General features: G+C 37.3%; 1 protein-coding gene across 35 annotated transcripts in view; it reads left to right on the top strand.

Moving 5' to 3' along the window:
* Positions 1-17110, top strand: part of RBFOX1 (RNA binding fox-1 homolog 1) — a 958925-nt gene that overhangs the window by 809439 nt on the left and 132376 nt on the right. For 14 of the 35 annotated variants that reach the window (XR_014969493.1, XM_085628189.1, XM_085628206.1 and 11 more), the window contains exon 10: positions 14702-14744. The exons of 15 other annotated variants lie outside the window; for them this stretch is intronic. Coding sequence is in view for 19 of the 20 variants with exons in the window: in XM_085628189.1 (XP_085484315.1) it covers positions 14702-14744 (43 nt within the window). In the remaining variant the exon portion in view is untranslated. Of the gene's footprint in view, positions 1-4700; positions 4741-14701; positions 14745-17110 lie in introns of all 35 variants that reach the window. 6 more of the 35 variants (XM_085628190.1, XM_085628202.1, XM_085628192.1 and 3 more) reach the window with 1 other exon arrangement.

The raw sequence follows: 17110 nt of genomic DNA, 5'->3' as shown, positions 1-17110 counted from the left end.
GAGATTCCAGGCTCTAGTCCCGAGGACAGCGAGGGATTTACCACCTTTGTCTTGTACCTGAAGGTAGAAGGTTTAAGCAAATTTGCTGATGAAGATTTGAGTGTGCGGGGTTAACATAATGTGTAAATTTGGACGCTAAGTTTTTTGGCCCTGATGTTATAATGGCTCTGAGAGTAATTAGCAGGATCTAGAATAGTACTCTTTTATGAATTGGAAGCCAATGCAGAGTTCTAAAGAGCTGCTGAGGACGAGGAGCGGCGGCACAATTTCAGTACCAGAAGAGTGGCTGCATATTGCAATGTTTGAAGCTTCTGTAAGAATTGTTTGGTGGTACCTGCATATAGGCTGTTGCAGTAATCTAATCTTGATGTAATTAGTACCAAGGCCACCGTCTTTCTTGCTGAGCAGGGCATAAAGACGAAGAACTTTTTGAGAGATTTTATCAGCTTGAAACACATCCCTGCCACTGCAAATGCTTGTGGGTAGAACAAGAGAGTGGCGTCAAATTTTACTCTGAGTTTTTTTTACCACCTCAACGGAATTAGGTGGGTGGGGCGCTGCAGGCCACCATAACACTGGGTTGAAAGGGTTTGAATTCCCTACTTGCATGATCTCCATCTTGCCTGTGTTACATTTGAGGTGATTGAGTTGCATCCACCAGATTACTTCTGCTAGACAGTTCATTAGGATAGCCTTTTGTAATATTAATGGGGCATAAAAACATATAAAGCTCAAATCTGCACTTCAGTGGCTTAAGTCAGCCGAGTGCAAATAATTCTACTCCAGGAAAACCTCCTTAAGGCACAATCTGCACCACTTAAAATGCTGAACTTCATTTCCCAAGCTTTTCGTGCATCTGTCAGGGCAGCAGTTGGATGGGTGACAGTTTTGATTACACGTAACTGTTTGGGCGAAGTCTACCAGGTCACTAAAGAACCCATAGCAAGGTGGATTATAGTAAGTATGAAAGTTGAGAATCAGCTTGTTTACATGTTCAGCTTTTACAGCTCTATAGAAGGTGACATAATCACTCTTGAAGAACTTTATAATGCTCTTCATCTACTTCCAGGCTTATTGGTGACGGGGTGGATTTTAATATCTTACAGGTTATCAAATTGGATTCATCTTGCAAAAATAAAGATCAAAACAAACCTAGAGCTTCTAGATTCCTGGCCAAACTGGGTAAAGATCTTGGCCTGGTGGATCTATGAAGAATTCAGCATCACCAGGCCCAGGAGTGCACCTGCTTTTCACAAAAGTTAAACTCAGCCTCAAGGATTTAATTGTTTCTAATTTCACATCAATTATAATCACAATCCCTTTCTCAGATCATTCCATCCTGGAACTAATGATGAGCCCCTATCAGGCCGAGCAACCATAATTTGTGCTGAACCAATTTTTATTAACTGATGACAGTTGGCTTGTGGTTATGCAAGCAAATCTTACTGATTTCTCAGAGAAGAATGCAGGTTTGGCAGCTACAGTTTCTGTCTGGGAGGCGTGTAAGGTCTTAATTAGGAAGAAGCATTTTCTTACAAAGCTAACTTATCTATGTTAAGGAGGGAAAACGCACTGGCATTTTAGTGAGATTTAGACCAAACAATACAGATGCATTTATCTAATTACTCACAAATGACTGAGGGAAACTAGGCAGTGAGTAAGGACTATTATGAGTCCAAGACAATAGTTAATCAGAAAACATGCTTTCAGCAACTTTATGAGGAAAGCCAGCATGCTGGGAAGTTTCTGGCTTGGTCAGTCAAAGAAATGCACAATAAAGCATCCATTAAATCAATATATGATGAAGATAGGGGCCATATGGTAGACCAATTGGAGGAGATAGACAGGGTATTCTTTATGCATTACACAGGTCATCTTTTGTTCCCCCTGAAAATATTCACGACTATCTTGGGGTAAAAGATCTGCCTACCCTCAGTGGAGAAATTCAGGCTCAGAGGGTGGTCCCCATTACAATTGTTGAAATAAAAGGAAGCTATTAAAACTTCACACAACGGAAAAGCCCATGGGAGTGATGGGTTGACCAGAGAACTACACAAAACATTTATGGCCCAGTTAGTGAAAATGTTGGCAACATTATTCAGTGAAACACTGGAGGGTTGTCAGATTCCTAAACCTTTTTCAGAGGCTGTAGTAGTTAGTTTTTTTTCAAAGAAGACAAACCTCCTGATAAGCCAGGCTCATATCGCACCATTAGTCGGCTGAAAAATGATTATAAATTGTTTACCAAGATAATGGCCTCAAGAATAACTCCCCTAGTGCAAGAAATTGTGCATAGAGATCAGTGTGGTTTCTTACCAGGGAGAACCATTGCTAATAATACCAACTTCTTAATGCAGGCTATTGATTACTTTGCACAATAACAACTTAAAAGCTGCAATCGTTATAATAGACGCAAAGAAAGCTTTTGATTTAATTCAATGAGAAATTTTATATGCGATTTTACTCAGGTTACATTTTCCCCTTAATTGGTAAAACCTCTGCAGAACTTATATAACAAGGCTGAAGCAAAAGTTATTAAAAATTCACACACGGCAGGAGCACTGGCAAGTAGTCATGCCAAGGTTGCCCCATGTCTCTAGCGCTATTTGCTCTTTTTTGTCAAACCATTGGCCTCACTACTACCCCAAGATTCGCAAATTAAGGCACCATATCCAGAGGCATCCAGACTTGAATTGTTTGCTGATGATTTGATTCTTTATTCGACTGCCGACTAACAAAATATTGCAAGAACCTTTGCAAGAATTAAAACATTCTCAGATTTAGGGGGTATAGAGTCAACCATACAAAGTCCGAAGAGTTTTTGTTTAACTGCCTGGAGCAAGTTCTTCCTATGGATATGCAATCTCAAGTACAATTAGATATTTGGGTATTTTTGTCTTCCAATGATTTTTCACAGCTTTACCAACTAAACTATGTGCCAACTCTTCTTAAGACCCAGAATTTACTACGACAATGGCAGTCCTTACCATTCTCAATTATTGGTTGAATCCCGTTTGTCAAGATGATGATACTTCCTCTCTTTCTATTTGTATTTTTAAACGTGATTATCAAGGTTCCCCATAGATATTTTAGTGAAATTTGTGTGGTCCAGAAAGAAAACCATGCACCAAATTGGAACGTCTGCAATTGCGGCTAGAAGATGGGGCCTTATGCTGCCTCATTTAAAAAAAATACTATTAATCAGCATTTTCATATTGGTAGGTTTGTGCAGATCACCCCAAGATGTTGGTGATAATTTCTATCTTGAATAAATGCTCCTAGAAAATAAAATTTGTCTTACTCCGTTCATCAAAATCCCAAAGCTCCGGAAATGCAACAGGTATAAGTTCCCACATAATATCATTTTCAGGTTTTTCCAAACCAAGGAAGAATTCCATTTTCCTTCTTTCCACTCTGAATTTACAAGATGAAGCAGGGAGAATCTAAGGAAAAGTTATACTCTCGAAGAGTGGGGGCCTTAGTGAAGTTTAATAACATTTTTGGTGGGGAATAGCAAGCTGCCATTAAGGGGTAAGCAAAAAGGAAGATCTCTAAAAGGTTGGGCCTTCCATGTCAGTTATTGTTAAGGAATGTACAGTGAATTGGGGTTTTCTGAGTAATCTATTAAAGTATGCGTCTTTGGAAGAGGGAAGTTTTTAGAATTTTGTTTTCTTTGCTTGATCAATTGCAATATAATGTATTGTATCTACCTGTGATGATGAACAAAAGTTTAAATGAAAAAAAAGAGAACTTACTTTTTGGTTCCATTTCCAAAAGTAAACATTGATAGAAAAAATATCAATAAGATAAATGTTGATTACTTCACTGGTTAGAAGATGACATTTGAAAAAAACAAGCAAAAGCCTAATATCACCAAAACGAGAACCACTTGATATCATGTATTCTGAACCATGGGCTCACTGCTTTGTACTTCACTCACACTTACAACAATGATTTTAATAGTCACTTCTGAAAGTAAAAAATGGGGGTGTTAGTTTGTAATTGCTGTGTTTCCTCTATTGAAACACAAGCCTACATAGTATTAAAGAATTGTGCTCTTTAGAAGATATATCTGTACTGCAAACTGTGAACACAGTGCACTGATTGCTACATACTCTTTTGCCAATTTTATCCACTAGCACTACTCATGTATATTGGCGTAATCTTTGTCAGTAACATTTTACCAACTGGTGTTTGCCTAGAGCTCATTGCAAATACCCTTGTTATAATACCATATGTACTGGCAGATCTTATCCTACTTCTCAATGCAGGTGCGTGAACTAGAATATAATCAATTGGACCACAGTATCCGATTTCAATAGTTTGCACAATAAAAGCCCAGGGCTTAATGATTGTGTCCCCAATGACATGAAGTCACGTCATAACAACAACACAGGAGGTACCTGCATGTATTCATGGGTCGACACAAATAGCATGCAAAGAATCAAGGAAAGGAGTCCATTGAGTTTGCCAGCTTTTCAGTATCCATTAAGTTTCACTTTCTGTAGCATGTATCATTCCTCTAAAAGTGTTTAAAAATGAACATGAAAAAATATGCACCTACGTTTGTCTAGTCTCCTTAATCAGTGTGATGAGTTACCACCTCCTGTTGTGACAGAACTAACCTCTACAGGTTGACAGTGTCTGCATGTGGAAACACACTAATCTGGATGTTTCTCTTTGTGTGTGCACCCTTGCAGTGTTGTTTACCAGGATGGATTTTATGGTGCAGACATTTATGTAAGTATTCATTGATGTGCATGCTGTCCTTGTGCATTACCATAGCCATTGCTTTTACAAGTGTGCAGCACAGCATGTCCCTGTTTCATGCCCCTGTCGTGCCCCCAGTCTGTCATGTCATATTTGCTTGACTATTACTCATATTAAAATCCCTTTATGCTCATTGTGTCTATCATTGCTCACTGGGGCCAAATGAGCTTGTCCTTGGGAGATGAGTGGTTTGCAGATGTAAACGTACATTTATTGCAAAGTTGAAGTGCAAAAATTGATAGACTTGTTCAAATTCTTTTTTCTATATTTGTTAAACACTCATGGCAACATGAGTGCTATGTTAGTTATTTATTCAGAGCTAAAGGCTGCTTTCTGGGTTGTTCTGCCATTTACTGTCATACATAAAACATTACACTCAATTATTCATTTCTTTCACACACAAAAATAAGTTCAGTCTCTGTTGGGGCTTTTAGCCGGGAACTTTTTAAAGGAATTGGTGATATGTTCATGGAAGAAAGATTCACTGTTTTTGTATAATCTGGAGTCTAAAATGCCCTTTAGTTTTTCTACAAAGAGCAGGCAACCATTGAAGTATCTGAACTCAGTATTTTGATTAAAAATGTCAAACAGTGCAACTGCCTAGATCATACTTGTAATGTTTACCATGCTATAAAATCAGTACAGTGAAGTTAGTGATAAAGCAGTTAATTTCCATTTTGTTATCATGTGAAGTAATATCACCCCAATAGCTTGTCTGTTATACTTGTTCTCACTTTTTGAAAAGACATTGGTGAAATTAAATTGATGTGAATCTTAAAAATGATGCAGTAACTCCATCTATAAAAAGTAGCATGTATATATTGTACTGATGGTTTGGGCGATTACGTTTTTGGAAAGTGCTGTTAAGATATTAAAAGAGTTCACACTTTGGCTCTAATAGGTGATAAGTGAACGACTTATACATCATACGATGACTCACTTTGTGATTTTCATCAAATATTGTTTGGGGTAGCTGATAAGATATAGAGCTATTCTGTTTCCTAGCAGAAAAGACAGCACTTGGGTTGATTCTGGTTATTCGTTTTATGGTCATGAGACAATGTATGATATACACTGAACCATTAGATGTAATGAAGTCTAGACCAAAACATGATGTAGAAAATATGATTCCTACTTTATAATGCTTTAGATGTGGGTGAAGTGCCACCTGGTCATAAACAAGCTATTGCAACCTAAGTAATATGTGTCCAGTCTTTGTCAGAGGCAAAGTCAAACACTATCAAAGGAGAGATGTTAGATGTTCCCTCATAACCAGAATAGTACAACGCAATAATCAAAACTGCAATATGAATGTACAGCCAGGTGCAATTGTTGTAAATGAAGATGCATGGTAGCTAGTAGTATACATGAAACATCATAAGGTTTATTCTCAAGATAGAAGTCTCACCTTACTGGTAAAGATGGTAATAAGGCAGTAGGAAGAATCCACTGAGAGTAGCATCCTTGCTGCTCAGTCCACGTATTCCAATTGACACTCAAACGATGCGCACATCAGCATTCTGTTACCTCACAGTCACACTGGCTGAGCATCAGGGGACATACAACTATGGAGAGAATGCATGGCCAAGGCTATGAAGATACCACATCAGGGTTTCCATTTGTTGTAGACACAGCAATAACAAATGCCAAATAGGATAAAATGTGCCAGTGCACATTGCACAGTAAAGCAGAAATCAAATACCAAATTAAATTGCAAAACCAGGGCCCTTGGATATAAATCAAAATGCACTTTCTGACCGCAAGATCATTGTAAACACCAGAAAATCCATGTACGTCGGAAACACAGTACAACCTTAATTAGTTACTGTAACACATACGGATAGTTCGTAAATGTAATGTTTGCGATTGTTAACTGCTCACAAAGACAGTAGTAGCAGGTAGAAGGTCTTAATCCATCTACTACATTATTGTGTCTTTTGTTACCAGATGCAATCCTTGCAATTAATGATCCTCCAGATCACAAACATCAGAAACTATCTGAAACAAAGAAAACACACTGGCAATTGATACTGCAGTACAACAGCAACTATTAAAAGAACTCTGAGTGTCTCAGAGTTCTGGAATTAGAGAAAAAGTAGTCTGGAGAATTAACCAATCTCAGGATTAGAGTAAGCAGTTGTTGGAAAATGTAAATGTAAATGATACATGACATAGCAGTCCTAGTGACTATGGCCAGCAGCACCTTCAGCATCTTCACACTTAGAGGGTCCAATCTTGACAGTCAAGATTGCAAACTGAAGTTGCCCCAGAGGGGCAATAATTTCTGAGTTCAAGACAAGGACACCCACGAGAATCACTTAGGTAATCCTACACACATGCCTATCAGGTGCACACAAAGGCAAGGCCAGGTTAGAGTAAAGTTAATATTAAAAGTGATGCAAGGAGAGAAAGCATTTGACTTAGAGAGTCAGCTCAAAGCTCCTCTGCACTTATAGCACCCGGTCTTGATGCCGCCCTTCCATGGTTTCTGTAAGGGTTAGAGAGATAGCTTCTATTCATTTTGCAGACTTGTTTGTTGGGTTGTTGTCTTATACAAAAGGAGGGTCAGCATTAGTGGCAGGGTAGGTAAGTAGATCTTCAGAATCACCTCCAGGTTTGTTCACAACCAAGAGCAAATTGTTAGCACTGAAGTCCATGTTCTAGGGGCACAACTACAGACCCATGCAACCTTGTGTCACATAAGGCATTAACCAAGCTGGCCACTTCCTTCTTGCAGCCGAATGACTATATACTTCCCTCAGGAGCCTATGCTGGTTGGAATCCTTGTCTGTTCAGCCTGATAGGCCATTGAGACAAAAAATAAGAAAGGGAAAAGTGGGTGGTTTACTGTCCATACTTATCTTTGTAGACAGTATACATCAGCCATCTTGCACACACAATTCATGCAAATATGCAGGTGTTTCCATTCATCCAAGTGTAACCTTAATTAGACGTGCATCACTAATGAATCAAGTCAATCCACTGTGTACGTGCATACCATTATTATCACAAAACCTATTTATATAATATTTAGGAATATTACCGTCCATAAAAAATAACACAAAATGTCTCAATCGGTCACAGACTGATGGACCTAATCTATAAAGGAAGACAAGTAGGTATCACCCCTCTGTACAGCTATTCCACACAAAACCTAATATATAGCCATCAGCCAGGAAAGGGACAAGGGTGATTGAGGGTACCACCGGTGGGGCGATCAATAAAGAGTCTCTTCATCACAAGACATTCCAAAGGAGACAGTGTTGTTCTGTTCTTACACTATCAATATACCGAAATGACAGGGAGGAGACAAGCACTTTTCACTTCCATACCACACTACTTGAAATTCCTCTTTACTTTGGGACAAAGCTAATATTGCTACAAGAGCCATTGTATGATATCCAATACCCAATTGAAAGATGTTCCCTTTTTTGGCCTTACAAAGAATTTTAGTGTCACACAGTAAAATAATCACTGCGCCATGGCAAGAGTGTTGGCTGTTACACTGTGATTGTGCATGTATTGTTGTTAATGTTATCAATAACAAGAGACATTTCTTACTGCAGCCAGACATGCTCCAGCACAAATCGAGGGAAATGGAAGTAGAAGTTGCAGTGTAATGTACTTTTGAGCAAGTAAAACTAGTTTTCTTAGGAAGAGTATTAAAAACATATTGAAGGCGAACGCCTATTACACTACATGTAAAGCATTTTGGGTAATCATACTAATGAATGACACTGGTAATCCTGTACAACGTTTCGAAGCCTTGGAGCATAAGCGAGTTGTATAGCTGACCTATAGCAACAAAATAGGTTAGCTAAATGTTAAGTAATCAGGAAATTAGCACTATTTAGTGGAGCTCCATTTGAGCGCAGAGTTTTTGGCAATACAATTCAACCAAAAGAAGAAATAGCAGAGTCCATGTTCAAAGTCGTGACTCTGGCAGAAGACAATCAAAGCAAGAAAAGTGGGAAAAAGGAGTCCTACTTAATATAATGTCGAGTGGTTTAGTAAAGTTATTTGAAACTTAATGTAGACCAATAGAAAGACAATCAAATGGGGGAGAGGAAACCAAAAGGAAGAGTAAAGGACTGCATACTGTGTACTGTAGATCGTGAAATATTTCAAAATTGTTCGGTTAAATCATTGGACAAAGCCAGAGTAATGTTGGGGTTCTTAAAAAGATTATCACTGAGGACAATAGTGCTTGTATGACCTATATAAAACAACATCCAGTTAGAGCTTCCCTTTGGGTATTGTTGTTCTTTTGTCACACCTCCAGATGAATATCAACAAAGATAACAAATGTCACTGAGATAGACACTAATCTACACCAGACTACAGGGTCTACAGAAGTAGGCAAGAAAATGTCAGTTATGGGGTAGTAATAAATCAAGTAGTCACTATATAAGGTTAATTACGGCGAGGTTCAGAACAAATGTAGGAATGTGTTTCCCAGAAACAGAAGAAAAAGCACCGAACTGCATTTCGAAAAATGTGATTCAAAAACAGCAAGACTGTTTTAAAAGACCTTGGCGTCATGAGAGTGGCAAAGATTCTTAATGATTGAGATTGAGGTCACTCAGAGAGTCTTGCATGGCTATAAAATGAGTGCCTGAGTGAGAGTAAGTCTGAAGATTGAAGTTGCTCAGTATAGAACTTGATAAACCTCATCAAACCACACCATATATATTTTTGCAACTGTAAATTATAAATTGTATTTATATAGTGCCTAACACACTTGATGAAGCACTGAAGCATTTTGCATTGAGTAGCACACTACTCTGGAATCCAGAATTAGAGTTAAATTGGGGATTAGTAATATGTCCTTTCTTTTTTTGTTGATTACTTATGTTACATTTGTGCTACTGAGCCCTTGAGTGTTTAATAGAGCTTTGAGTAGGGAAGGAATTATAGAAATGGATTAGAAAAGGGGAAGTAGCAATAGTTATTGGGAGTAGTGGACATGTGTGCCTGTAATTTGGGTGAATTGGCTAAAAAGGATTGAGATGTTTGAAAAGGATATTTCAGGATAGTGGACATGTGCCCTTGTTAGTTGGCAGAATTGGCTAAAAAAGAGGGGGACGTTTGAGAAGGATGTTTGAGAGTTCATAGTATTCAGAAAGGTTTGGAATAAGTCAGGGAATGGAGAGATGAGCCAAAGGTTGACAGGAATGGATGTTTTTTTTTAACAAAACTAAAATGAACTTTTACATACTCATATACACATAACACTGACTACATTTTTATATGTACTCATATGTACACAAGAGCAGCAATATGTACACATCCTGATATAAACATGTATCTTGTGGTGAACTATGCAACATTTAACAAATAAATAAAATGAACTTATACATACATATATACACAATACTTCACAAAATGTTAGCAGCAGGCATATACTTCTGTGTATATATATTCATATGTATAGAGAAGCAGCAATATATACATGGTCTGATATACACGTGTTTTGTGGTGTAATGTGCGATTTTCCCCGTATATTAATGTGTCTGCTCACAACTTGAAGCAAAGCTCAATGCGCAATGACTCACGTTTAACTACGACGTCATCTCCATACTGTGAGAAGCATTGTTTGTTATGTCTACATGCACTGTCCATATATACACATATACATGTACATACATATACACATTTTTGCTGTCTCAGAAGATTTATATCAATTATAAAAACCATATGAGTAATAGATATGTACTAAACCTTCCAAGTTGGAAAGTAGCCTGGTATATTTAGCTTGACTTTGTACTTGAGAATTCTTGAGTTGGAGTGACTTCATGTAAAGACTAGGATATATTAGTTGGCGTAGCTCAATTCAATACACACATTGGGGTAAATGTATGATATTAAAGTTTTATTAATCTCTTTTGAAACTATATGAGTGCACCAAATTGCCACAAAGAGCAACATTCAATTTCAATATATGGCTGTATGAATTTAATGCTATATAATTTTGACAATGCTAAACACTACTTTCACTGTGTTCCAGCTTCATGATCAAGCGCCTGAGAGATGTTCTTTAGATTGCTTGAAAAAGAATAGAGCAAAGTTAGAAAAGTTTTACCATGATAATGATGTAGTTGACGTAGGTTTAGGGTGTATGCGAGAGGCTATAGAATGTGAAGATTGGTGTTGCAATATTTCTTATCCACCTTCAAATGTAGATTATTATGCAGTAAGTCACAAATATGTAAATCGAGTTGATATTATTTTATTTATTATTTCTTTTTATTTATAGAGTGCAAACTGTTACCTAAGAAGGCGTACTGGCACTGATTATCCTGACTGGAAAATAAAAAAACAGTTATAAAAAAAATGCAGGAGACTAAGTTTTAAAGCTAAGTTTCGAGAACTTTCCTGACTGTGTAGCGATCACTGATGTCTGGAAGAGTGAGAGGCAAGCTATTTCACTGCTGAGCAGCTTCAACCAAGATAGCTCGGCCTGCCTGCTCGAACCTTTATGAACTTGAAGAACCTGTAGGAGGTTGGCATTAGCTGAGCACAGCTCTCTTCGAGGGAAGTAGCGTTGCAGTTTATCTTAAAGCGAGCATGGTCCGGCTTGGTGGAAAGCTCTGTGGGTCATATAGAGAGATTTAAATTTGATTCACTTTGGCATGGTCAGCTAATGAAGACAGTCCAGTGCAGCCGTGGTAGAATAACCTTGTAACAGAGAGAACAAGCTAACTTTGCTGTGGCTGACTGAATATAGTAAAGACGTTTAATAAGGTATACAGGAGCCCTCAAGAACAGTGCATTCCTGCAGTCCAGTCTACCCAAAATGGCATTTTCTACTATTAGAGTGTGTAACTGACTTGGTAGCATGATTACGATTTTGTGTAATATCCGCATTAAAGAAAATCAAGCAGAAAATAGTCTGTTGACATGACTTGTAAGTCAGAGATCATTGTCCAAATACACTCCCAAATTCTAAACCAAAGACTCCCCCATTGGAACAGAGCTGTCCTAAAGATCCTAGATATCCACTCACAGTTGATACATAGGTCTTCCTGTAAAACAGCATATAACTTTGGTTTTATGGCATCAAATGTATGGGAGTTTGCACAATGCCAACTCCAGATGTCGGACATGCAGCTATGGAACAGTCGTCATCTGCACAGTTAACAAATGTTTTTCCATTGGATCTATTTAGAAGGGCAATTGGCCTAAGGGAGCCATTAAATAATTTGAGACTCAGAGAATCCCCCTGAGGTACACCATGACCAACTGCTTCGAAGGATGAAAGGAAAGTGGGAATTATGGATTGCTTGTGTGTAGCCCTCTTCAAATGACTTTCACCATTTTAAGGCTCTACCTTGAACCGCATTGATGTTGTATTTAGTCACATCCAGTAAGGAAGTTCTTCCAAGACCTTGGATAGCTTTTGTTTACATGGGGAATGGCACAAGTGAGATTGGTATCAAATTACTAAGAACAGTAGGAACTGCAGTGACTTTTAAAAGAGAGAAAACAAAGGTCCCAATTTATATTTTAGCAAAGAGGGTAATCCGCCTTCAGTATATTGACGGCAGAGATAACTCCATCCCTGACAGCCCAACAGAGTAGGGGCCATCAGAGGTTTGGATATTTGTCTCCCAACCCCATATGGAGAGGGTGAATAAAAAGAAATTTGTCTCTGTCCATCAACACTAGATTTTGCAGCAAGAGACTTTGAAAATTGTAGGTAACATGACCTCCACTCCTTGGTAGAATACTGCCATGGTAAGAAATTAATTGATGTTTCCATTTTTCAAAAAGAAACTACAGTTTTTTGTGTGATTTTCATTTTGAAAGTAAAAATCATTGAAAGTTTCCCGCCCAACTCCATTATGTTGACACCGTGACAGCAGTTCCTGTAAATGCAAGTGGGGGCCACTGGGCCAGCAGAAATCTCAGAATTTGGGAGTCGGGTACTCCCTCATGGCGATAGAGCACATACCCATCCTTTAAACTCTAAATTAGGCCCCAAAGACCTTTTATTTCAGGCCAGTGTTACAACAGCCACTTGAAGGGAATAGTTACAGATTGTGTCTAGTGTACAGTTGGATATGATTGAGTTAGTAATGTTAAGAAAGTCAACCCCTGAAAGTAGACCCAAGTCATCCAGGGTTAAAGAATAATTATTTGTTTGCAGGATAATGGCTAAAGTGGCTGCCAAAAGGTGAAGTGAAGAATATACATTTGTTAGTAGAGTAAGAATCGCTATGATATTATGACTTTTGTCTTTCAAAGAAGTCCACCAAATTCTTGCATAAAAATAAAGTGAGCGTGACCAATTTTGAGGTGAAAAGTGGAATAAATAGGGAGCCGGCAATAGAGAATATTTTCTTTGTTGTGTTGGGTGCCTCCAAACTTACTTTTTCAAAATAACTTTAACTTATCCATATAAAGCTATTACTGCAGGTAATGCACTGTGTACAGTCTAGCAATATTATCTGAAATAGCAGGCATATTTAAACTAATGATGCTTGTGAATGTATCCAGTCAAGCACCAGATGTTCTAGAGCTTTTTCCCAGAGAAGCTTGTGAAACTCACATAGCATGCTGTCCACTTTATATGAATTTGAGAGCAGTCTATAATGAATGGTTGGTTCTTCTTTGTATCTTTAGGTAGGTTAATCTCATTCTGAACACTCTGCAACCCTTTAGCCTAAAAGTGATTTGGAAACTCACAAAATACAAGCAATAAAATGCAGATGACAAAATAAGAAATTTAATCTCAAACCACAGCACATGTCTCCTCATATTCAGTTTAATAGTGCCTCAATGTTTCGCATCTTACTGCATTTCATCAGCAACCAATCATTGTCTTAAAATTGACCCTTATGATCATAAGAGCAATGCATTTAATTAATCACAAGCATTACCTCACACTTCTGTCTCCGTATGTTAATCCTTTACCCAGCCTAAGCATTACACAGTATCTTTTTCTTAAATTATGTAAATAGGCATGAATATATACAGTGCCTTAAAACCTTCAGGTGTAGCAGCACTATATATGACATAGAATAGAATAGAATAGAATAGAATAGAATAGAATAGAATAGTATAGAATGAAATAGAATAGAAGATTGGAAAATGGAAACTATCTAAGCTCTCAATGGATACATTCCGAACACAGCAGGCAGTAAATGCCACCTTGTTCATTTGGATGAATTCAATCGTTGTTTTCTTCAAAATAACACAGTGAAATATTGATTATCCTAAAAGGATGAACATAAAAAAAGCTTATGGAAAACCTGTGTGTTGATTTACTGTAACTCAGACTGTATTGTTCTTGCAAGGTAGACACACATTCATCAAATCATTGTATAATCTAGTTCTCAATTGTTTACTAGTCATAACACAAGTCTAAGAATATTTTGGGCTAAATCCTGTCATGTTTAATTGTAGTGCACTCTTTTTTCGATGTGCTTTTTGTGATGTAGCTATTTCACAGGCACTATCTTTCAGTGGCTATTATTAAAATATGCAATCCCTTGTACTCTCTTTTTGCTGTCCCTATGGAAGCTAAAAGTGAGTTGTCATAGTAAAGTGGTATCACAAAGAATGATACATTTATCCACCCTTTCAATGTTTTACAAAAATACCTGCCTCCCATGCATTGCATTGGTTTCCATTTGTCCCAGCATATAGTATTCAGTAGCTGAACGTTTGGGTGAGAGTTCACTTTTTAAATAAAGCTGATGGATCATTTCCTGTTATCAGCATACAATGCCATTAGTTCTGACCTGTCTATGAAAAGGAAGAAGGGAAACATTTGCACCAGTATAGTCTTTTATTTTGATGTAATATAATGAAAGTAAACCTGCAAGTGAATGACTTTTCAGGAATCATGAATAATGTACTTTTATTTATCATTATTTTATGGTTATATTTTTTTTATTTAATTTATTGCATTTCTGTTTCCTTATAGAGTAGTGTACCAAGAGCCAGTGTATGGCACTAAATTAACACAGGTATGAAGAATGGATTGATGCAAAAAATAGTCATTACACTGAATGTGGTTTGCAGTGGAATTATACTAACATCCTTTATTTAATTTAGGGGTAGAGGGATGGATCATTTTTCACAAAGCATACAGTTGGCCTGATTTGAAGTGAACCAGGGAGATATATATATATGTTTTTGGTTTATATAATACCCCCTTGTCTTAAAACCAGTCACAAATGGAACATGCCTGCTTGGATGCTGCATGTGTATCACTGTCATGATCTATGAATTCCAACAACACCTGTGTCATTCTTAGTTCTTTTTTATGGGGTAAATATTCTGCACTGCAATGTCACACCGAGCTGTATTTAAAAAAAAATATCTGCATGGGTACATTTAACTGCAGCATATTGGAGAGCACTACAAGCAAGATAATATTTAAGAAAATATGTACATGAAATTAACTGAAGTACTTGTTTTCGGAATATATGCCATTTTAAAGTGGAAGGACTGTACCATGAATAATTTCAGCTTAAAAATGAAATACTAATACGCTGCTAAGGCGGTTAATTTTCTAAAGTGACATTTAGAAATCTAAAGGAATCCTAAGTTAATCGGAAATGACAGTGTTTTAAAATTAAAAATATTCACAATGATACAACAATATATAAAGCTTATCAGTGACATATCCTGTTATGATCACTGTTTGAAAAAAAAGTATGCACAGGCACATACAAAATTCATTACAATCCTAATTTACTAACACATTTTCCAGGTGCAATTGTGAGTACTGTTTGCGGTTGTATATTAAGCTTGTGTATTTTTTGCCTAATTCAAAAACTACTCACTCTTGAGTAGAGTATATGGTTGGGATAAGCTATGCTAACAAGTCTTCTAAGGTGTGTCATGGGGGACTGGAAAAAAGGCACATATGTGGAGGCTCACTGAGTATTAGTAGTGCATTGACATAACTTTCTAGTATCTAAGTTACAGCTACCATGTCCAGGTATAAGTGTTGCAAAAGATGTGGGAGAGAGCGACAATTAACATAGTTGTCAGAGAAAAGGTGAGGGTTTAGAGAAATGTTATAAATACGTGTTTCATTATCAGCAGGAATTTCCAGTAGAAATGCTGGGTTAGAAAAAATCACCTGGAGTACCCATTGCCATTTATATGTTTCCACTACCCTTGTTAGAATCCTAATGGGGTTATTTAGACATGCCCTGGATTATCTCATTCTGATATTTTTTAGTAGGGCTTCCAGATAGAGGCCAAAAAGCAATGTCAATAATGGGCAGCGCTGCCTTGTGCCTCTTTGCATCTCTATTTCAGTACTCCAGAGGCTGCTCACCCTGCCTATGGTGTGTCCATCCCATGCAAAATCAAGGTCCCAAGCATGGCTTGCAATGTGTTGCTGTTGAATCCTTTTTAGTATCAAGTGAAATGAGGAATGCTTCTTTACATCTTTTGGTGTGAGCACATTTTAAAAAAAGGACTGCTTGGTCTGCATCATAAGGTGGCCATCAAAGTGTGATGCCAGCCAGCATAGACTCAAATTTTGCACCACAGTGTTTTCCAAACCTCACAATGATTTGTGGAAAGCAGGAGTGGAGAATTTTGGAAACCTGATGATTTTTTTTCAGATTTCCTATTAGTAGTGAACTTATAATCAAGGTCACGGTTAATTATAGGTTGAGGTCAGAATTAGTGCTAGACATAGGGTTATTGTCAGGTTATGTTTAGGCTCAGAGAGAAAATGTGATATAAGTTTAAGATTTGCACTTGGCTTAGCCTCATTTCAGGAGTATATTTTCATGATTGTAGTCATAACTATTGAAATCATACTTTTTTTTTTTAATTAAGGCAATTGTTATTGGATATTATAGGTTAAGTATCATAACCCATAACCATTATAGCATATTTGCTTTTGTCAAAAAATAATTTAGACAAATTCCAAATTAAGTTGCGAAATTAAGATGGTAAAATGATCCTGCAAACAATAGAAAGGACAGTACTAGGGTTGTGCCAGTAGCATTAATTAGGAAATTCACACGGCTATGCTCTATGGTGTAATGAATATGTGTGAAGGCTGTTTTGTAGCTTGGGTAAAGAGTCATAGAAAAATTCAATTTTTACAACATTTTTTAAATTCGTGAAAATATAATTCTTCAGGCACTTTAGATTTCTACTTCAAACTTCACAAGAAAGATTTTTAGAAAGTTTGTTAAGCCCAGGTCACCCAGGTATATCCTGAGGTGCCTTGCAAAGAGGATTCTCATTACTCTCACATTACTAAAATGAGGTGTGAACTTTCTACATAATTAGTGAGACAATTGAGTTTTTGGGTTAATGGCCCATGCTGTGGCAAGAGCAAAAGAAGACATGGCATTTA

This window comes from Triturus cristatus, chromosome 10 (genome assembly GCF_964204655.1).
Source record: "Triturus cristatus chromosome 10, aTriCri1.1, whole genome shotgun sequence".
In the NCBI taxonomy this organism is placed as follows: Eukaryota; Metazoa; Chordata; class Amphibia; order Caudata; family Salamandridae; genus Triturus; species Triturus cristatus.
This window is presented reverse-complemented; position numbering and strand designations above follow the sequence as displayed.